Raw genomic sequence first — 22871 nt, 5'->3', positions numbered from 1 at the left:
GATCATATCCGCATTGATCGCCGCAGCTCGAGTGCATTTCACGTACACCAGCGGGTTGATCCCCCGCAGGAGGGTGTTCTTTTCCGGAAAAATGGTCGTAAATCCGACCCGTGAGCCCAGCGGTGTTCTCTTTGTGCTAGGGTTACATGCCAGGTGTGAGCAGGTAGTGGCTTTTGCCTGAGGTCCTTAGACCGACACGGCGGTTTAGATTGGGTACTTTTGGACTTCTCGTCCGGTTGACGCATATAGCTATAGTAGCGGTTGTTGCATATATATTTCTAGTTCTTTCTTTATAGTTGTCTTGCTACTATTGTTTTGATATCCTTGTATGCTTGCAGTTGTACATTACAGTAGCAGTAGTTGTGCTTTCATATATATATCTCATTCGTTCATTATCGTTGCTACTGTATTTTACTTACCCATACTGTTGTTTATCTCTTCCTGATCCGGTGAGTACTCCTCGCCTTCTTCGGCTTGCGGTACCCACTGGGAGGGGAGACATGTTTACATGTTCTCACCTCCCCCACTATTTTTCAGATATTGCAGACGTTGAGTTTTGGGACGAGCCGTGAGGTACGTTCGTAGCGGTCGATAGAGCTTCCGACCCAGATTATCGGTTTAGTTTTATCCCTACTATTCTGTTGTTATAGCTTAGTCAGTTTATATGGTTCAGTATTTTTATTACATTGGAATATGTGGACTTTCATGAATGTAATAAAAGAATTTCTGGATTTGGTAAAATAAAAGGTTTTCTACCCCTCGTGGTAGCTTTTATAAAAGATAAAAGTTTTCGCGTATGGAACAGTTTTTAAAAGATTTTTCGTGGACTTTTGTTTAAACATCGAATGTAAAACTACGGTGTGAATGGTAAATGTATGAACGTATAGCTATCTGTATATACATTTAGTTGTGGTTGTATACTGCTTGTACTTTTGTACTTGTGCGACGCCGTGCAAATATAGGGGAGACTCTGTCCGTGTGAACAGTGGATTTCCTGTATTTGTGGCGGATCTGACATACTCTGGGGTCAGGTGCTTCAAAAAAAAAAAAAAAATAGTCGTTTTCGCTGTTTTTCCAAACTTAAAAGGGACCCCGGGGCGTGACATAGCCACTTGGAGGAGAGGGGAAGAGAATGAGAGACCCGGTTAAGAGAGGGGTAGAGAGAGGGGGGCATCTGGACAGTGGGGAAGAGAGAGAGACAAAGTGGATAGGGAAGACGTGCGGTTGGTGGAGAGAGAGAGAGGGCCAGCTTGCAGGGAAGGTGAGAGAAGGGGGGGGGGGGGGGGGGGGGAGAAGAAAGGTAGGAGAGGGGAAGAAAGAAGGGGCCAGCTGGAGAGGGGGAAGAGAGAGAGAGAGAGAGGGTGTGAAGAGAGAGAGGGCCAGCTGGCAGGGGAGATGAAGGGAGAGAGGCTCAGGTGGGAGATGGGAAAAGAGAGAGCTCTGATAAGAGATAACATCGCCACTGGAATGAACCAAAATTAAGGATGCTACGTGGATCGGAGAAAGTGCCAAATTATACAGTGTTAAATATTTGCGGGACCAATATGCATTCAATGTTTTTTTAAATACATGCGGTGCACGAAATAATTACTTCTTCCTACGGCCACACTGCTCGACTCCCGAGACGGAGCTCGGCGCCGTGACTGAAGCAGAGCACCGAGGTGAGAGAAGAAAGAGAAGCGAGAGAGAGAGAGAGCACGGTGAAAACGTGGAGCGCACACCACTCCAAAAACCCTAACCCTAACAATGAGTCCCACCTCAACCCTCCCATGGCCCTCCTCTCCTCCTCCTCCCTCCCCTTCCCCTCCCCCTCCCCCTCCCCGTCCCCCTCCCCCCTCCGCCTCCGCCGCCTCCCTCCGCGGCCCATCTCCGCAGCCTCCGCCGACGCCGCCGCTAACGCCGACGCAGACCACCGCCTCGTCGTCTCCGGCGGCGGCCGCCTCGCCGGCCACGTCGGCGTCAGCGGCTCCAAGAACGCCGCCCTCGCCGTCCTCGCCGGCGCCCTCTGCTGCTCCTCCGGCGCCTTCGCGCTCCGCGGGGTCCCCGACCTCTCCGACACCCGCACCATGGCCGCGGTGCTCCGCTCCCTCGGGGCGCGCGTGGAGGAGCACGGCGGCGGGGAGGTCGTCGTCGACGCGGGCGCCGTGACCTCGGTGGAGCCCGATTCGGAAGCGATTGGGAGGATCCGCGCCGGGTTCTTCGTGCTGGGACCGCTCGTGGCGCGCTTCGGCGAGGCGGAGGTGGCGCTCCCGGGCGGGTGCAGGATCGGGGCGCGGCCGATCGATCTTTACCTCCGCGGCCTCGCCGCGCTCGGCGCCGTCGTCCAATTGAGGTAACTGTTGAAGAAGCTCAAACCCTTTGTTTATTTGCTTGCGAGGAGATGCATAAAACGTTGTAGTATTTATAGTTTGTCATGTACTACTTGTTTGTGTGGATGATGTGAGTTCTTTGTAATTTATTGCTGTTGGTAGATTCTTCTATTATTGGACGAAATCGACAGTTGATTAAGAAAAGTGTCGAGAAAACGATGTTTCGGACCTACGACATAATCATTTGGACATGTGGTTTCTATACTTTTGGCCTACCTATCTTCATATCAAAGTAAAACGAGTAGTATTGAAGAATAATGAGAAACAAATAAACAAACTATTATGAAAAATTGACAAAAAAGGAGGTATCATTCATGCAAGCAATTATAAGTTAATAAAGATGCTATTGTAAGTTTGTAGCCTCCAATTATTAATCCAGCTCTCCTTAATATTATATAACCAAATATATATTTAATTGAAGATAGAAACCATGTCTTGGTTGAAGCCCTACATCTACTAAACCCACAACCGGACCCGAATTTTAACAGGCCCTTTCTTGTGACCAGACCCTGCTGATCAGTAGTACCTCAGGTATTAATCAGGTTCAGGTTGGGATTGACTCCGGATTTAACCGGGACTGGGTAATTGGTCAAATTAACCACTCTAGCTGCATAGACCCTACTGCGGCGGGGATGCAAATCGGTCAGACTATCTATCGTGCTTGTCGGCCAACCCAATTAAAAGACAACTTTGATTGTATGATTTTGGCTTGTTGTTTTGGGTGAGGTCGAGATGAGTCAATGTTTGCTGGACTTGAGCCTGGCCTGGATGAAATAGCGACGCAATATATGTTTATGTAGTAATGTGGAACGCAAAATAATCCCGCATTTTTCTATAAGAATTCTAACATACTAATTAACATCTGGAGCGTCAGCCACTGAATATGTAGCCGCACTTTGTAGGCATGGGAAAGTTCGTGTCGAGGCAGCGAATGGGAAAGGACTTGTCGGAGGTCAATTTCATCTTGATTATCCTAGCGTCGGAGCAACCGAAACTCTAATGACGGCAGCTTCTTTGGCTGATGGAGTGACTATACTCTCTAACGTAGCTCGAGTGAGATTCTGAACAATGAAACTTTACTTTCTTTTCTTTGGTGCTGCATTGATATCAGGATATATATATATTCAACTGCAAATTAATGTGGCTAACTGACCTACAGGAGCCTGAAGTTGCTGACCTTGCTAAGTTTCTTGTTACCTGTGGCGCACAAATTGAAGGGGCTGGGACAAGCACACTTGTTATTAATGGTAAAAAGCGTTTACATGGCGCTGAATTCACTATAATCCCTGATAGGATAGAAGCTGGTACATTAATGGTAGCTGCAGCAATTACACGCTCTTGTATTTCATTGTCTCCTGTGATCCCTGGTCATTTAACTAGTATTATGGACAAGCTTTCTGCTGCTGGTTGCAAGATTATTCAGAAGGGACGTCATATTCTTGAGGTAGGAGTTCTTTTAGGTAGTAAACTCATCTTCCTGGTATTAAAAATCAGGACTCTGAGAGACTGTGTGGGCTTTACAGGTATCTGCTCTGAGTTCGCCAAATAATGGAGACCTTCAAGGGTTTTATCTGAAAACGCTTCCGTATCCTGGGTTCCCTACCGATCTCCAGCCTCAGTTCATGGCGTTACTAACAACGTGTAGTGGGTTAAGTGTCGTGGAAGAATCTGTCTTTGAGAATCGTATGCATCACGGTATGTGGTAAAACAATTCGGTTGTTTTCTAAGGTTGTTTCTTCTGTTTCAAGTTGGTACATTTTCAACTGCTTTTATCTAGCTATATGCCCATTTTGGGTTCATGATCTCAATTTCCTAGCCAGAAAATAGCAGTTAAATTACACTACTTGTCGTTGAACTTGCTGCGAAATTTCACTTTAGGGTGTGTTTGGTTAGTTGGAAAAGCTTGAAAACTATTTCTCTGGTAAAAAAGTTTTCCATGGAAAACATCCTTTTCCACACTTCTCGTTTTCCAGATAGAAAATTTGGAAAACGAAAACAATACTTTAATATGAAATATGGAAAAAAAATTTTCCAAGAAAACTACTCTTCCTAGGAACCAAACAGACAGAAAATACTTTTCCAGTTAAAAATTATTTTCTTGGATATTTTCTGGAAAACCAAACACCCCCTTAGTGCACCAAATTTTAAATTGTTGCAAGTATTGTACTGAACATCGTTTTATGCGGTCCAAAGTTAAATGCTGTTCAATTTTCCTATTGGAGAGATGATGTGGTAAGTAACTCAGCTGTAACGTACTCTCGAAGACAACTGCCAATGGCGGCCATGTCAATCTAGGGATGACAAGGCAGGTGGCAACTAAATCAACTGCCAAGTCATCTCTTTCTAACCACAATTTCTGTGCATCAATTTCAACATATAAAAATTTGGTGACCTAAGTAAGATCTCGTGATATGTTCAACAACTAATGGTGCAATTTATCCTAAAAAAGTAACATAAAACTAATTCATTCGTATCCAAATCCGATATGCATGATGTGATACTCAATACTACGCGCACAGCATAGATTTAATGTCAAGTTAAATCTGATCAACCTTGATTATTTTTCTTCTGCTGGTGGTAGTGAAAGAGCTTCAGAAACTCGGCGCCAGAATCAGACTCTCCGGAAGTTCGGCATTTATCCAAGGAAAAAGGCACAGAAGGTAATTCTTTCTCCCAGCATCTCCCAGGTCATGACTTTCTTGAACTTTAGATCATTTTGAAACGACTGCCCAACTTTTTGAAAATTTTAGTCTTAACAGCAAGTCACCTGAGTTGAGTCATATGACGGTACTGAGAAACTATTGCATGCAGCCAGTCCATCCATTCATTTATGCACTGCGACTCCATCGTTCCATCTTTGATGATTCAATCTCCACCACGAAATTAGTTAATAATATGCATTCATCAAAAAGCTAAAATCTTCATTATCTTATATTATATATACATAAAAGAAAGTAAAATAAAAAGACTACATATATTTTTTCAATGAGATGCTCTATGAACCCGCATCGAACGTGCGTCCATGGTGTGTCCGCGTCGGACACGAGTTTGACACGGACGTTTGCGCATGTCCATATCGGACACACGAGTCTTACAGAAGTGTTCATGATATATAGATGGTTGGAAGAAACACATGAGATGCATCATGGACAGCACAGTATGCGGAGTTGGTGTGCGTGCAACATCGGCGACATTTTCAAGACTAAAATCAAAGAAATTAAAATGTTAGAAAAGTAAATGAACAGGTTCCAAGGTTGGACAGTCGTTTTGCAAATAACCTGAAGTCTAGATCAATTCCACTCGTTTTCTTATATATATATATATATATATATGTGTGTGTGTGTGTGTGTGTGTGTGTGTGTGTAACAAAGTGTAAATAGATTTGTTTGCTCTCTCAATACTTTCATTCCTGGCCCAGCGCTGCGCTTTCTGGCTGCCCAGTTGAGGCCGCCGATTTGAGAGGCGGGGCGGCCCTCGTTCTAGCAGGAATGGCGGTGGAAGGGGTGACCGAGATCAGCGGCGTGTCTCATATCGATAGAGGCTATGAAAATTTCGAAGCCAAGCTTCTTTCTCTGGGAGCAAATATAGAGAGAAAGGTAGAGCACCAGCAGCAGCTCATGACAGGAATTGCTTGATTTTGCACCAATCACTTACTTGTGATGGCCCCAAGTCTCTTTGACCTTCATCCTGTGCTCTTTTTCTTCTTTTTCTTTTATTCTGTTTTTTTTGGGGGGGTGAATATGACCCGAGCCAAGCAAATAAGTAAGATTCTTTTCATATTGGTTTAGTGGTTTCTTTTACCGTAGAATTTCGTATCTCAGGTGCTATGTTGTTGTATTTAAGCATAGAAAAACATTTATTCGTGTACCCTCGTGTGTTTCAGCGTAGAAAAGAAAAACAAAAAAAAAAAAAAAAAAANGATTTTCTCTTGATCAACATCTCCCTCCTAAGAAAAAAAAAAAAAAAAAAAAAAAAAAAAGGAGGGTGCGCGAAGCTCGTTCGTACTGTGGGTTTTGTTTTTGTTTTTGTTTTTTAAATTTTTTTTCTTTTGGCTTCAAATGCATTTCCAGACCTGGTTTCCAGCCAGCCTATGTGGGGCTGGGTGTTTGTTCGTGTTGAAGTTGGGCTCACTTCCACGGTTGACTTTCTCTGATATCGGTATCGAGTCACTGAGTTCAAAGTGAACTCTGGCTTCATTAATAAACTGGCGATTTTGTGATTCTCCATTTTATTAAATTTCAAACACGCTCCTGGCACAAACTCCACCTGGTAATTCCAAGCACGGATGGGCCATTTGTCTACTTAAAGAGTAGAGCTATAACACTATTTTTTACACCCTACTCTCCCAAAGGGATAGGCTCATCCTTGTCAACTCTGTCTTCACGAATCTGCCGCTATTCTACCTCTCCATCTTCAAAGCGCCTCAATCCCCGATCTGCTGTTGTTCTATCTCTCCGTCTTCAAAGCGCCTCAGTAGGTATTGCACCGGATAAGGAATAAGAAGGTTAAAGTGTCTCAATGCTAGAATCCAAACGGCTAGAGATGGCGCTTCATCTGCCGTGGTTTTGCAGCGTCCCATTCAGCAAAAAATCGCAGACAGTTGACGTCATTTAGGGACCTACTTCAACCCTTCCGCCCTAACAGTAAGCCAGATTCGGTCAACTGGCGCTGGACCTCAAATCAATTGTTTATCGTCAAATCCATTTATATGTTTCTCACTGACGCTAAACAGAGAGACTTGATGAGCCCTTTTATCTGGCGACTAAAAATCCCCGCTAAAATTAAAGTATTCATTTGGATGCTTTTACGTAAAAGAATTCTTACGGCCAATAGACTGCTTATACGAGGTCGGTAGGTGGAGCAACATTGCGCTTTCTGTGCTTTTATTGCGGAAAGCTGCGATCATCTCTTGTATAACTGCATGTTTGTTTGATACCTTTTTCTATGTGTGGATGGTTCGGAGATTCTCGCTGACGTCTCGGACGACGTTCGTGTACTCTAGTTAAGGACAACTAGCCTAATGATACTGTGAAGAGAACAAAACGTTTAACCCTTTTGTTGGCAATCTGGTGAGTCGTCTGGACAGAGAGGTATAACATTATCTTCTGAGCGAAACTCCCCAAACCTACCTGATCGATTGAGCATGTCAAACTCTTGCTGGCCTCTTGGAATGAGATCCACTGATCGCCAACCGCTTGACCCCTATCTCAGCCAAAACTTCTTTTATTATCTGTATTTCCTTTTCTTTCACTTCTTATTTTTTCTTACTTATGTCTCTCTTTTCTTCAGAAGCCTCAACAACTTTTATCTTGTATGCTTAGCTCATTTTGTCTAATGAAATGAAATTGATAGCTTCCTACTTCTTTTCAAAAAAAAAGTACGAAAGTCTTTACATTTGAAAGCCTTTATATTTTTATAAATTATTTTAGATCATAGAGACTCGATGATCCGTGGCAATAACATGATACGAAGTATTTGAATTATGTAGAAATTAAATTTTATAATTTTTCGCATTCATAATAAAATTCATTGGGCGAGTATAAAATAAAAGGTCAAAATCAAACGAGCTCTTAAAAGTAAAGAATTAATTTTTAAAAAAAATTTTAAATCCGAGTTATTAATTTTGATCTAAATAGTAAATAAAAATTTTTATTAAAAATTCAACCAATTATGATTTATATACAGAGTCATTTGATAATAAGGTACATCGAAGTCTAAATATTACTAAATTAGGTATTTGAGAATGTTTAAATGCTTCAAATTATATTTAGTCGTATAAATTATCGATACGAAAGTTCTATCATCGAAAATGATAAATGTACTAATAAAAATATAATAGCTGGACCATATAAATGTACGAAATAGTACCATCCCACCCTAAGCCGAGAAAACTATTATCTTATAGTTGCTGATGAAAGTAATAATAAAAAGTATTGTAACTGCAGCGTCGAATATCCCTCGCAATCTTCGCAAGTAACTTCTTCTTTGGTCCATCTTCCTCTATAGCTTCACTAAAAACTAATAAATAATAATTACTCTCCTTCAAAACAAAAAAACAATTGATGTACTTCATATTTCTTCAGAGCACCAGCAGCAGCTCCATCAAAAACAAGCAACAGAAGCTAAAACAATCTGTGATTTTTCATAGCACCGCGGCTTTCACCGAACCAGGCAAAGCAAAGATGACTCACTTGAAGAGGGACTCCATCCATATATCCCAGCTTTTTACCAAGATGCTAACATGCATTTGAAATTTCGACTGCTGCTGCCGCAAGCAGTTGACGGCGGGAAATATTAAAATGCCAAGCTGTTTGTGCTTCTCCAAGCAGCTCTTATCTAAACAACACTTCTACAACAGCTACCAGTAGGACTTCCTTGGCAGCAACAGATCACCAGAGAACACCTGCTAGGCATAGTTTGACAACGTGGTGGCTAAAAGCATTAGTTCTATGCTTTCGATGGCCCAAAAATTTTGAGAATATGTTCAATTTTCTCTCCTCCAATGAAGATTTCTACCGTAACTTTATAGCATTGGAGAAACAAAAGATTGAAAACAATTTCGGAAACATTTGGGTCACCCAAAATATAAAAACGGTGCTTTTAGCCACAATATTACACTACTACTAAGGCCTTGTAGCTCCCTTTTGTCGAAAGGACTCTACATTCAGGACATCTAATAAAAATTTCTATGATGATCAGTGCAAGGCAAATTTTGAGGAACTTGAGTAATCACATTAAATGGAGGCGAAATGTGGTGCAGCAGCAAAAGAAAAGGAAAAAGATGAACTAAATAATGTACGTCTGTTTTCTAACATAAACAAGCAACAAAGGGCCTAGAAAGTTTCTAGCCGCAGTTATCTACCAGACGTAAATAACAAAAAGCCATTGTTAGGGCATCAGCTACTGCTATTACTACATATATCCAAAGTTCCTTCAGAATTACAATATGAGGAGGATCTACCAAGAAACGACCACCATCCACCAAATCGCGGTTCGAAGATGACAGCGAATATTCGCAACACGTTTAAGTTATGAAGGCCCGCCACCTAACAGCAATACTTGTTCCACGGCAAGCTACATGTAATCTGAAGAACAAGCAATATTTAAACAATAAATTAGGTAGCAAATATAAATGCCATCATCGGTATTTAAATCATTGTGCAAATTCAGATAACTTCATAAATGGACCTCAAATTTGATTTTTTTTTTTTTTTTTTTAAGAGAGAGAGGAATGGTAGATACTTTGTTAGTCTTTTACCCATCTCAATGGCACAAAAGTAAACAATGTTGCTGCTCATATTTAATGATAATTTCAAATGCAGATCATTATATTCTGATGAATACATCTAGCCCAACAGTCAATTTATGATTCAAGTAAACTATTGCGGCCATTATTAGTATTTACCCGATTTAGACTATCTAACTTGGAGCAACAAATAGGTCAAGTTATGCTAAAATACGGGTCATCCACAATACAAACCCTAGAGGACAGACCTTGGTCTAAATATGCACTTTTTGTTAAATTTCCAAATTTAATTTAAGGTTCGAATTAAATGGGCTCAATGAGAAACACGAACATTCAAATTATACAAAATGCTATTGATTAGCACATTAACTTCTCTCGAATTTTCCCAATTTTCCTTCTATTCACCAGTTATTTCCAGTTGTAAGTAATTCTTGTTGGTAAAACAATTGAAGTTAAATTTCATAGTTTGTAGAATCTTAGTGTCCTTGATCCAGTTCAAGGGCAGTCTCAACAAGCCTCTTATCAATCCTAGGGAAAATGATAGTATCTCCTAAGATTATATTGCTTTATATTGTATATATTATTATTATTAGTGTTAAGCCAGAGTAAGTGGTGTGCACAATTTTGTCTACAACTGCTGTAGTAACATGCTGATACTGACATCACTTCATCTTGGTACCGCAACAAAACTTCTTTGAAGACTCCTATTTAGTTCCTATAAATGGTGGTAATACAAAACCCCAAACAGGCAAAGCCAACCTAAAGTCCAGAACTAAACAAACTAGTTTAACTAGACCTGATGATTATACCGTTTGGGTTTAAGAGGAGATTAGTCAACCAGATGCAAGTCAGATCAGATCATAACCTCCCTCCCCTTACACCCATAGTCCCCCTTTACCTCTTCTCACCATGACCCTTCTGCTTCCCACCCAAATCTCAAAATCACCAACCCCTCCTGTCTTCCTCTTTGACTTTTGCAGTGACCTTTCATCAGGAACATTGTCATGCACCTAAACTCTTGCAATCTTTCCCCCATTTTCTTTATCCTCCACCTCAACACTTCTGTCACACTCTTCCTCTTCGCATCTTCTTTTCTGCTTCCCTACCAAAAGTTTGCAAGTTGGGCCGACCCATTAGGCAAAATGGGTCTGCACTTGTTCGAGCTAAATTGACCTACCGGAAGTCTAACCTGTTGACGCAATTCAAGGATAAGCCTTCTGTTATTTAGTTTCTTTTAGTTCCAGCAAATATATCAGAAAGAAGTAAATCTAACTAATACTATGACCACTCATACCAATAATAAAAGTGTCGTTCTTTCTAAATCAAGTGTTGCAGATTCTCAAATACCAGAATAGAGCACTTCGTCAGCTAATCAACCAAGCATATCCAAGCCATAATATAAATAGACCATACAAACATTCCTCTACATTCCTCTTTATGCTGATTTATTCACCAATATAGAACGCAAAGACAGAACTCCTTTAAACCATCTCAGTAAGGTCTTGCTGGAGATGTTTCACCATAGCATCATCCATTTTTTTTTCGATTTACTTTCAGTAGTTGCATAAACTTGCTCCTTACGCCAATATTGCAAGTAAGGTCCAAACCTTTCTCCCACATACACAATCTTATTTTTAATATGCCTCTCTCTTCAAAATCCTAGGACCCAAGCACATCCACAGAAAGAAAAAGGCATGCACAGACAACAAAAATATACATGCACACCAGCATGCATACACATGCATGTTAATTTATTCCTTAAACATTGATTCCATGCGTTACAAGAACAAACACCGACACAGGGACATACACAAACTGGTGGTGTGAATGTGTGTGCGGATCTTTCTTCACTCACTTGAACACAGACAGAATAAGTGGCCACAGTTACACACACTTCTTATGGCCACTAAACTCCATGATTGTGAAAACCTATCAGATATGTCAGCTGCAACATACGTCAACATGAAGAATAAGAACGGGAAAAGGATGTGCATGAAATGCTTTCGATTAGATAGTAAGAGCAATGGGACGTAGGATAAAGTGGACAAATTTTAGCAAGGACCAGGAGCGACGGAAATGCGAATGCAATATAAGATTTTCAGGTCACACTGGAGAAATTTTTCTGATAATTTGTTGATGGTCCTGAAAAGTCTCGTTTTATATGTGCATGAAGTAGGTGATAAAGAAAATATACATGGGAAGCTCTAGATGTTTAGCAGACGTTGATCAGGAGTCCTATGTCAGATATGCGTGAAGCTTCCTACCATTTTAGGTTTAGGAAGACACTAATGTGAATACAGCAATATCCTCGTTATTTTCTTTTTTATTTTGGCTTCAACTTGATCTTTAACTAATCAGCAGCAGCAAATAGTCCTTGCGGCGTATATACCAGTTATATAAAGACTGGAAGATTAATTGTGGTCTCTAATCTAGAAGGTTTCCAACAGAACATTGAATAATCAAGCCATGATAGAGTTCAAAGGTTTTCAAAACTTATACGTGGCAGACAAACTAAAGTTGCGCATGCAGCATGTGCAACCTAATACAACTAATTAGATCAGAATCAAAAAAAGATCACAAAGGTAACACATGATTCTCTAATCAACTTTTCTACAGGAAAACTAATAAATGAGACACGATACTGCCATGTGTTTATGAGGTGTAGAAGAACAAACCAGCATAGTAAAAACAGAAACAATTATTCCTCGAGGACAAATTACAAACCTATCTTTGCTGGTTGCCAAAAAGAAAGATTGAAGCATTAGGCAAATGAAACAAAAGAATAGCATATAATTTCCAATGTAATTGATCTATACCCAATATTCTCATGCCATGAATTGACATTTACGACAACAAGTATGAGGAGACCAAAAATCTATTCCCCACAACTGAAGAAAGCTCTTGAAAAGGATATAACCACGGGTCTTTATACAATACTTTCTCAGCACCTAGTTGAACTCAACTAACACTAGAGTTTACGTATTGTTTCGACTAAACTCACTCTCAAATAACCATGTTAGTTTTTCCCACTATGACAAATGTAAAGAAATATCAGATTGGCACGTTAGATGCTTGAAGCTCTACAGATGTGCTCCCCCAGGTTGCTTCCAATCAGGCAGAAGAAGTTTGACTGATGAATTGAATTTCATGTAACGCACTTATTGCAAGCTGTAAATCATTTACTCTCCTGGAGATGGTTAACTTGAGAAGCTAAAACGACGATTCGATTTTACAACCTGTAAAGACTTTTTCGAGGAGTATTGTAGAGAAGTGGTGTTTTAATCAGCAATATTGCTTTAATCACTCACAATATTTACTTTACCATGTCTAATGGTTTAATAAAGTTCAACAGATGATAGATGCAAAAGTTTCGAGTTAAAATTAGCAAGAAAGACCAATTCCCATCAAGCAGTGCGTGTCAACATAAAAGATAACAAGGGCACCTCAGTAGCACAAAATATTAGTAGTAGGTGGAGGATAAAAAGGCAAAACGGCCGAGGCCACAAACACAATGGCTGTTAAGCAGTATACAAAGAAGAGAAAAACCTATAAATAATATTACTCTTATTTTGACAGGTAAATATAACCACATCATGCATACTCTTATCACAGATATATAATTCTCCACCAGATCAAAAACCAGCAGTGTTTAATATTTCAAATAAGCATCTACCATGCATAAGTGTTAAAAAACAAAAAAAAAAAAAAACACTTTCAAGAATCTTCTAGCTATTAGTTCAATGTGCCAAACACTCTAGGCTTAAAAATGAAAAATAATAGGATATTAGGACGATGAAGGATAATTTGTTCACCATTGCAAATCGTTCATAGAGGATGAACAGAAAAACATCGAAGTAAGAATGCAATTTCTATGTAGAATACATGGCATCTTTTGAACTATCTCCAGTATATATGAAGCTTAATCACAAAGTTTGAAAAACTTGAAGGCATCATAGTGATTGGTTAGGAATCATCACTCATATTCAACAAGCACGGGTCATTAATAAAGACAAAACATGATTCTTAATAAGAATCCAAGTGGAAAGGCTCTTACAGATTACATCTCTAGCTAAGCAACATGAATAACTGGAACTTCAAGAAGCAATGTATCATCTAATTTTGACATTATTTAACCTTTGTTTCCTAACTATCTAGTCACCAAAATAGAAGAGACCACTTCGTTCATATAAAAAACAACTTATGAAAATACAAACATCGAAAAGCAATCAGCTTCATAGATTTCGTAAACCAAAATCAATTGGGCTAGTGAATGCACATTACATATGTGCATCATGTCAAAGTTGCATTTAGTTTCTCACCGATATCTAATGAAAACTAGACAGGTGCTTACAGAAATCACCTCCATAACAACACAACAATTTTAATTGAGATAACAGAGGCTCCATTAATTACAAAATCTCTCTAACAGTGGAAATAATACCACTAAATTACCTAACAAATTCAAATTTGTAAGATTCACTATCTTCACCTCCTAACCAACAAGCACTCAATGGCACCAAGCACATCTATACTACCTAAAAAAGGCAATTCCGAATAAAACCTACTCTCAATTGATTGAAATAATATCTACCTACAGTACTCACCTCGACATCAACACATAACACAATACACCAATCTGACGCCTCCAATTTCCTATTTAAACAACTTCAAAGGAAAGAAAAACTCGATTACTATTCTTCTAACAACAAAAAAAAGATGACAAGACCAAAAGTAAAGATCTAAAGATAGAGATGTATAGAATACGTAAATCACATTCGTCGAAACGTATATAAAATCAAAAGCAAAGAAAAGGAATAGAATCTTATACCTAGAGATCGAACGGTCGAGCACTTTAGTTCATCCAAAGAACCGCGGGGTAGAAAGGAAATGAAGGGCAGCGACGGATCTAATCGGCTCCCCGGCGTCCGCCCGCTTGGAGCGCTTGATCTTCTCGAGCTGGACCTGCGAGTCGACGAAGATCTGCATCCGCTGGAACTCCAGCCCCTTGGCGAACTCCATCCGCTGCTTCTCCAGCTCCATCATCTGCCGCTGCTTCGCCCCCTCCACCCGTTCGTAGATCTCCGCGAACCTCTCGATCGCCCTCGCCAGCTCCCGGATCCCGTCCCCATCGTCCCGCTCCCTCCCCCTCCTCCGCTTCCCCAACTTCGACCGCGAGGAAAGCGACCTCGACGACGATCCGGACTCCTCGTCCTCGTCGTCGTCGGCCGCGGCCGCCGCGGCGGCGGCGGCCGCCTTGCGGAAGCCCTTGCGGTGGAAGGGCAGGGGGAGGGCGAAGGGAGGGGAGGAGGAGGGCTTTTTAGGGGCGGCGGAGGCGGAGGCGGAGGCGGATGCGGAGGAGTGAGGGGCGGCGGGGGGTGTGGAGGAGCCGATGAGGGCGTCGAGGCGGGCGTAGAAGGGCCAGGGGCTATGGAGGGCGCCGGCGGAGTCGGCGATGCGGGCCTTCTCGACCTTGTACTTCTTCTTGAGGGTGTCGATCCGGTTCTTGCACTGCACGTCGGTGCGCGGCGGCCGTCTCCCTCCCCCTCCTCCTCCTCCTCCTCCGGCTCCGGCGGAGACGGCGGCGCCGCGGCGGGAGTTGACGGCGTCGGCGACCTCCTGCCAGTGCTTCTGGCGGAGGTTCCCCCTGTTCAGCTCGAGGTACCGGTCGCCCCACGCCTCCACCAACGCCGACGTCTCCCCCTCGCTCCAGCAATCCTCCCTGTACGGCAGCGCCGGGTTCGGCGGCCCCCTCGTCTCCCTCCCCTCCATCTCCTCCTCCAAACCCTAGTAAGTAATCCCTCTCAATCTCCTCCTCCTCCTCCTCCTCTCTCTCTCTCTCTCTCTCTCTCTCTCTCTAGGTTAGGGTATCGCGGAGGAGATGGAGGGGATCGAGCTTCGGCGTCCTCTCGCTCGTGAGGAGCGCAAAGGTTTTGCTACCTTTTTTTAATTTATTATTTATTATTATTATTTTTTTAGTGACTTCTAATTATTTATGTTGGAGAAACTAATAAACGGGCGATTTGTAAGCGTTAGTCCCTAAACTATCCAAAATTGTTACTCAGTCCTATAGTTTTCATTAAAACCCTTCAACTTTCGTCACTAGTTCACTTCCATCCCTGGATGTGACAAATAATATAACTTTCCTACAAATTTATCTTTTTGATCAAGTCCTACGTTGTTCTACGTTCGTGTTGCTTCGCCCACCCCTTTTTTTTTCTGTGTGGGATCGGTAGGTCTTGGGAACTGGGGAGGGGAGGGGGGGGGGGGATTAGGGTTAGGTTAGGGTTGGGGTTGGGGGGTTGGGGGGAAGGAAAAAGGAGCGGCGGGGGGCGCCGGACGTGCGAAAGCGCGTGCGAAGCATGTGGCGGGGGGTACGCGTGCGCCGACGTGTTGGCGCGTGATGGGTCAGGCGAGGGCCGGGGGGGCGAGGGAAAGCGGATCGGAGCATCACCGCCGTTGGATCTGGGGACGGTTTGACCGGGAAACGCGAGGGAAGAGGCACAAATTATTATTATTATTATTTTATTTATATTTATATTTATTATTATTATTATTCACCAAACAATTTATTCAAAAAATTAAATATATAATATAATAATATATATTGTATTATATTATTATTATTAATTAATTAATAGACAATAAATTTCCGGTACGTGATTAGAACGAAAATTAAATATTGACATACGGCTAAGGGCACGTTCCTTTTGCCGAAAGTGCAGAGAGGCGAAGTTGTTTTCGGTTGTGAATGCTTATTTTGGTTGGCCAATTTATTATAAATTAAATTTCTTCGTGACTCTATTTATCATAACGTTGTAATTAACTTTGTGCTGGGCGATGGATAAGAGAGTTAAGCGTGTTAGGACGAGAATAGTCCTAGAATGGATGACCACCTGAGAAATTGGGACATCATAGTTGGTATTAGAACCGAATGTCAGCCGGAAGTGTGAGAGCTAAGTGTTATGTGGAACAAAGTGCTACACCAACGAATTTGATGGGAGTTACCTTTTGAATCTTACACCGCCTGCTAATTTTGGTTTGCATCTGTAATCTGATTTGGACTCGACGAGGACAATGAGAGTTTGTAACACCGCAATTGTCTCACATCGAGTGAAAAAACTAATTCTGATTAGAATATATGAAGCCTATATGCTAGTAATAATAACTGAGCTTAAGCATTTTAAGCCGATGGTTTGGCCCAACGAGTTAGTATTATTAGTAGGATGGAAAAATAATTTTGATTAGAATATATAAAGCTTACACGCTAATAATAATAATTAGGCTTAAACATTTTGAGCCGGTGGTTTGGACCCAACAAGTTATTGTTACTGACGGGTAGGGTCGTTATAATTGGTATCAGAGCCAGTTCACTAACTGAAAATATGTTGCGAGTCTCGACTGAGTTAGGGTCTAAAAGACAAGGTGATAGGTGATGCTGGAGTCTGAATGATAAGGTGAACCGCTATACCAGGGTCTGGATATTGTTGCTAGTGGATTGGATTATTATAATTGGTATTAGAGCTATTCACCAGCAGAAAAATGTGTGGCAAGTTTCGACTGAGTCCCTGCCTAAAAGATAAGGTGATAGCTCGAACATCGGATGAGAATTGAGTTTTTTTTGGGTATACAAGAGGACTCCACCCTAATAATAATAACTAGGTTTAATAGTTTGGTCGATAGTTTGGATCCAACAAGTTATTATTGCTAGCGGGTTGGGTTGTTATATTTGGTATCAGAGCCGATTCACCGGTCGAAAATATGAGGTGAGTCTTGGCTGAGCCAGAGTTGATGAATGACAGGCTAAATTATGATCAGAATGACAAAAGCTAACGAGACAAGTCTCACATCAGCTAACATTCTTAGGCTGACAAATTAAATCAGGGTCAGTGAATGACAAAGCCTTACGAGACAAGTTTTACATCGTCTAGTGATTTTGGACTAGACATAATAATCCGGCTTAAGTATTTTAGGTGGTGGCTAGATCCAAGAGGTTAAGAGAGTTAAAACGTATTAGAACGGGAGTAGTTCTAGGATGAATGACCCCCGTAAAAAAATAAATAATTGTTATCTAGATTTTAGTTCTAGAGAAATCACTTTTAATTTGTGTGTTTATTTCACCTAGAAATGGGTAAAGTGGTTTTTAGCAGTAAATGTCTACTTTCTTTATTTAGATCACCGTAACTTCATCTTTAGTTAAATCTCAATGTCCTCAAGACAGTGCCCCAAACTAAAAGTCAATTACGATATAATAATAATAATAATAAAATATTAATTCATTTTTCACATCTTTAATTTTCACGTCATTCATTTCTTACCAAATAAAAAATAGATCTCGAAAAACTTCAATTTCACAGCTCTATAAATGAAGAACAGGAGGAAGTAAGTTTTACTTGAACTCTAGTTTACCTCGAAGTCTCACTTCAATCTATTATGTTGAAGAGTAATATTATGCTTACAAATTGATTAATTTACAATACTTTGTAGAAGAGCGTAGCTGGTATTAATTAATAATAAAGTATAAATCACGAGAAGCTAAGCATGACTTTTAATATTGAGATTGAAATCCAACCATTAAATTACATAATTTGTAAAATATTGTAAAATTTATTTTTTTTTTTGAGATAAAAATAGCATGGTATCTACTTCGTGCATGTTATTAATAAATAAAGGATTTTTTTGGTTTTCTTGCAAAAGTATGAAAAAAAATAAGGAAAATAAAGGTTTTTCTCTCTTGTTTTCACCCATTTATTTTCAAGAAAAAATAGCTTTTTTGAAAAAAAAAGGGTTCGATTTTATAGAAACTAGCGTCAAAAAACAAAAACACTAGTTTTCTATAAAATCAGAAATATAAATTTTAAAATTGCTAGTTTTTTATAATACCAAACAGACGAAAAATTGAAAAAAAAAAAATTCCATAAATTTTTTTTTTTCGAAAAACCTCTTTCATACGCTTTCTAAAATCCAAACAATTCTTTAACTAAAAATGTATAAGTAATTAAGTTTCAAATTTATTACCTTGGATTTAACCTATCAAGTTCTTAATAACTTGCGTTGGGAATGATCAGTTTGAAATTTATTTGTTGCAAATAAAAAATTAGCTAAAATATAGAAAATATTTTTGTAAATATATCATTTTTTAACTTTTCCTTCTTGATTTTTAAAACCTATGTTTTTTTCCTCCTCAAAATTTTAGAAATATTTTCAAAAAATTACAACGTTGATCAAAAGGGTGAAATGATCAAATTGTCTTTTTGGTTGTTCTAGAGTAAACGAAATAATATTTTGATATATTTTTTACTATTTTAAAAAATATTTATGAAATAGATAAAACAGTAATGAAATCTTAATAGACAAGGCTAAATGCATCAAGCAGTAAAAAAAAAAAAAAGAAAAAACTCATTTTCACTTTTTTGTCCAGTTGTTTCCAAAGAACTAGGTTTTTTTAAAAAAAAAATTGTGGAATTTCATAAAAATTCGTGTTTTAATTTTTTGAATCTCTTTTTAGAAAAACTAAAAGACTAGTTTTTTAAAAAGTTAATTTGTTTTAAAATCAAATAGATAGAAAACTAAAAAAAAGTTTTTTAAAATATTTTTTCTCAATTTTTTTATATTTTTTGAAGAACCAAACCGCCTTTAAAATATTTCGGCTAGATTATAGAAAACTTTTCTATAAACACTTACTTTTTCACTTTCACTCTCTCAGTCTCAAAATTTTATAATTTATTCTCTTAAAATTTTAAAAATATTTTAAAAAAACATTAATGAAGAAAGTAAAATGATCAAATTATTTTTTTTTAAAAAAAATAGTTTTTTAATATATTTTTGTTATTTTAAAAAATATTTTTGATATAAATTATAAGAAATGAACGGAACAGTAATGAAACTATGAGAGAGAAAGGTTAAATGTAATAATTTAAAGGGTAATCTTTAAATACTCCCTTTGTGGTTTTCACATTTTTCTCACTTTAGTACCATGTGATTTAAAGTGTATCAAGTTAGCCCTTATGGTTTCGTACTTTCTCACTTTAGTACTCTATGGTTTAAAGTGTATCAAGTTCGTACCCTGTGGTTTTTTTTTTTTTTTAATTATCTATTTCACTAATTATTTTCATTAAATTAGTGACAAAGTTAAAATTATGGGGTACAAGTGAATATTCGATAAACCTAGATAGGGTATCTTACGTTTTTTTGTATATAATTTAACGAAATATTAATGGAGGAAAATAAAATCAGTAACAGAGTTAAAACTAAAGGTACTAAAGTAAATATTCGATAAACCTAGATAGGGTATCTTACGTTTTTTTGTATATAATTTAACGAAATATTAATGGAGGAAAATAAAATCAGTAACAGAGTTAAAACTAAAGGTACTAAAGTAAATATTCGATAAACTTAGGTAGAATATTTGAAGTATTTTGTATATAATTTGTCGAAAAGAAAAAAAAAAAAACCACAGGGTACTACATTGATGCATTTTAAACCATATGATACTAAAGTAAGAAAGTGCGAAACCACCGAGTACTAAATTGACACACTTTAAACCACATGATAGTATGATACTAAAGTTAAAAGATGCGAAACTATAGGGATGGTATTCGAAATTTTTCCTAATTTAAAATATTAAGAGGGGAAAGAATATTTTTAAAAAAATTAGCGAGAAAAAATTAAAAAAATGATATTTATAAAAAAATCTTGTAATTTATACCTATCTAATCCTCTTTATATTTTTGATTTATATATCTATTTTTGAAATAGTCATTTTTTATTTATTTCCGAACCAAACAAAATATTTTTGCTTGGTGAAACAAAAAGAGGTGGGAGGGGTAGAGTTGGAAAAGCGGGGGAGTGATCCTCGATAATCTCGCTATCAGGTGGGGGGAGAGAGAAAGGTGAGCTGCCCGCCGTTGGATTGTGATGGGGGCGTGCTGCGAGGACCAGCGGTCGGTCGTCGCTTTTCGTTTTTTGGCGTACGTCTGCGGGCGAAGGAGCGCCGAATAAATAAGGGGGGCGGGAAGACAGCGAGGAAAAGGCGCACACAAGAAAGATTGTTACCGGCAGCGGTCGTTTACGTGCACATTTCACACACCACATAAAATATTTCGAAAACCACAAAAAAAAAAAAAATCTAAACTAATCATTGTTTTCTCTTATACGAGGACTAGATTTCACTATCTTAATTGGTATATGCAGATATTCACAAATTATTTATAAATTTATGATTTATAAATATTATTTTTTTATTTAAAAAATTATAGATAAAATAAATAAGTATTTGTTAAATTATGGATGTTTTGAGCAACTAAAAGTTAATTTCATTAGTAAATATATATAATAAGTTTTTTTTTGTACAAAATTTTAAAAATATTTAATTTAAATAGGACAAAATATTCTTATTAATTTTAAAAAAATTCTTCAAATATCTATTTACTAATGAAATTAACTTTTAGAAGAGTATATTTTGGTTAGAGGGTTAACCATAATCAAATGGGTGTGGAAATATTACTTGCACTTAAATGTTTGTTTAGGGATGTCAATGGTACAAATACCAAAAATTTTATTTTGAATCCGAATTCGATCGGAGTGAGTTTACTCGATACTAAACAGATGGGCATAGAAAAAGAAAACTTGATAGATTTGAATTCGAGTATGGATTTTATTCTGACGTGACCCGAACTTGAACCCGACCCAAACCGAATTGTTTTTACCTTATAATATTTGATGTTAAATTTTATTTAGCTTGTAATTTAAAATTTTGAGATTTTAAAAATAATATGTTTTTGAAATACGATAATGAGAAATAATTATTTCGGGTTCGGATTTTTGGGTTTGAGTTCGGATTTCGGTTTCATATTTTTGGTCAGACTCGAGTTTGAATATGAATTTTCAAAATCCATTGAATTCAAATTTAAATTCAAATTTCAATTTAGAGTTTAGGACTTAGGGTTTAAGCGGGCCAGCTAAGCACTCTAAAATATCTGTAATATTTTTTCACTCCCTAAAATTTTTCGAAATCTATACCTTTAGTTTTCAATATAATGCTGATTATGCTTCCCAGAAAATTTTGGATTCTTCGTTTCACATCATTCGATATATAAGAAATTAATTTTTAATATTTATAAAACTTTACAGACATTCTTTTTATTTTTTTATCATATTTAATAGTTTAGATCTTAATTTTTGGTCTCTTAGATTTAAATTTTAGGATTAATTTCATATAGATCCCTGCAAATATGGTGAATAGCAGATATACTCCTGTAAAATTCAACTTTCATAAGTTATTCCTGCAAAAACCCTAATGTATTCAGATATGTCCCTCTGGTTTAGATATGTTAGAGAACTGTTAATATTTTAACAGTAGAGTTGTGAAATGACTATTTTGCCCTTGTCCTCTTCATCTTCCTTTTCCTCTTCATGTTGTGGGAGCGGACGGCGGCGACGGCCACCTTGCGGAGTTTGTCGGGATTGCGGCCAACGAGGACAAGGAAGAAGCGGAAGGCCAAGGCGCAGTCGATGACGTCGGAGGCGCCCGTGACGACGGCCCACGCGGGCACCACGACGGCGACGACGATCGGATCATCGACGAAGACGACGAAGAAGAAGGAGGAGGAGAAAAAGAGGAGGAAAATGAGGATACAAAATGGAAGAGGAAGAAGAAGAAGCAGGAGAGGAAGAGGAAGAAGAAGAGGAAGGGGAAGAGGAAGAAAGGTAAAAATATCATTTTACCTTATTAACTAATCATGGTTAAATATTTTAAGGGCGTGTTTGGTTCGCTTCTTTTTCACCATGGAATCGGAATGGGAATGAGTGAATCCGTTTGTGGGTGTTTGGTACGTGGGAGTCCCATTCCGATTCCGATTTTCGAGTGGAATGGGAATCGCTCAATCACCATTTTTTCAATCCGGCCTAGAAGGCCGGATTGAAAGTTGAATTCGGGCGGAATAGATATTTATTTGGATTAAATTTATTTTTTCAACTTTTTTAATTAAAATATGAGTTAAAATTTAGAAATTAAATATATAATTTTAAATTTTAATTTGAACTTAAATTAAAAATTAAAATTTAATCAAGTATTTCGAATCTAACTTATGAATTTGAATTTAAATTAAATTTTAATTTATATAAAGTTTATTCATTTTTTTTTCAAACTTAAATTAAATTTATGAATTCAAATTAAAATTTAAATTATAATTTTAAGTTTGAATTTGAATAAATCAAAATTTAGTTTCATATTTTGAATTATCCACTCAACTTCAAAG

The 22871-nt window shown here is 38.3% G+C and overlaps 2 protein-coding genes across 5 annotated transcripts; one reads left to right on the top strand and one right to left on the bottom strand.

Moving 5' to 3' along the window:
- Window positions 1396-6281, top strand: LOC109722091 (UDP-N-acetylglucosamine 1-carboxyvinyltransferase 2-like). Its single transcript, XM_020249977.1, has 7 exons — window positions 1396-1415; window positions 1829-2332; window positions 3272-3422; window positions 3529-3813; window positions 3893-4064; window positions 4951-5029; window positions 5788-6281. Exons 1-7 carry the CDS (start codon window positions 1396-1398, stop codon window positions 6002-6004), a joined length of 1428 nt encoding a protein of 475 aa, XP_020105566.1. The 3' UTR covers window positions 6005-6281.
- Window positions 9122-15882, bottom strand: LOC109722273 (trihelix transcription factor ASIL2-like). 4 transcript variants are annotated; one of them, XM_020250256.1, is made up of 3 exons: window positions 15785-15882; window positions 14444-15472; window positions 9122-9454 (listed from the first exon to the last, which is right to left on the bottom strand). In XM_020250256.1, exon 2 carries the CDS (start codon window positions 15382-15384, stop codon window positions 14473-14475), a length of 912 nt encoding a protein of 303 aa, XP_020105845.1. In that variant the 5' UTR covers window positions 15385-15472; window positions 15785-15882; the 3' UTR covers window positions 9122-9454; window positions 14444-14472. The 4 variants fall into 4 exon arrangements, with proteins under 4 accessions (XP_020105845.1, XP_020105844.1, XP_020105847.1 ...); XM_020250255.1 differs by lacking the exon at window positions 15785-15882 and having other exon boundaries at window positions 14444-15562; XM_020250258.1 differs by lacking the exons at window positions 9122-9454; window positions 15785-15882 and adding an exon at window positions 9549-12860 and having other exon boundaries at window positions 14444-15563.

The sequence above is a fragment of the Ananas comosus genome, linkage group 16 (genome assembly GCF_001540865.1).
Source record: "Ananas comosus cultivar F153 linkage group 16, ASM154086v1, whole genome shotgun sequence".
NCBI classification, from domain to species: domain Eukaryota; kingdom Viridiplantae; phylum Streptophyta; class Magnoliopsida; order Poales; family Bromeliaceae; genus Ananas; species Ananas comosus.
This window is presented reverse-complemented; position numbering and strand designations above follow the sequence as displayed.

Bases quoted from the DNA above. Each gene is read 5' to 3' on its own strand.
- LOC109722273 (XM_020250256.1), bottom strand. From the start codon at position 15,384: ATGGAGGGGAGGGAGACGAGGGGGCCGCCGAACCCGGCGCTGCCGTAC.
- LOC109722091 (XM_020249977.1), top strand. From the start codon at position 1,396: ATGAAGGGAGAGAGGCTCAG. The intron at 2,333-3,271 runs GTAACTGTTGAA...CGCACTTTGTAG, and splicing joins GGCGCCGTCGTCCAATTGAG to GCATGGGAAAGTTCGTGTCG. The intron at 4,065-4,950 runs GTATGTGGTAAA...TGCTGGTGGTAG, and splicing joins TGAGAATCGTATGCATCACG to TGAAAGAGCTTCAGAAACTC.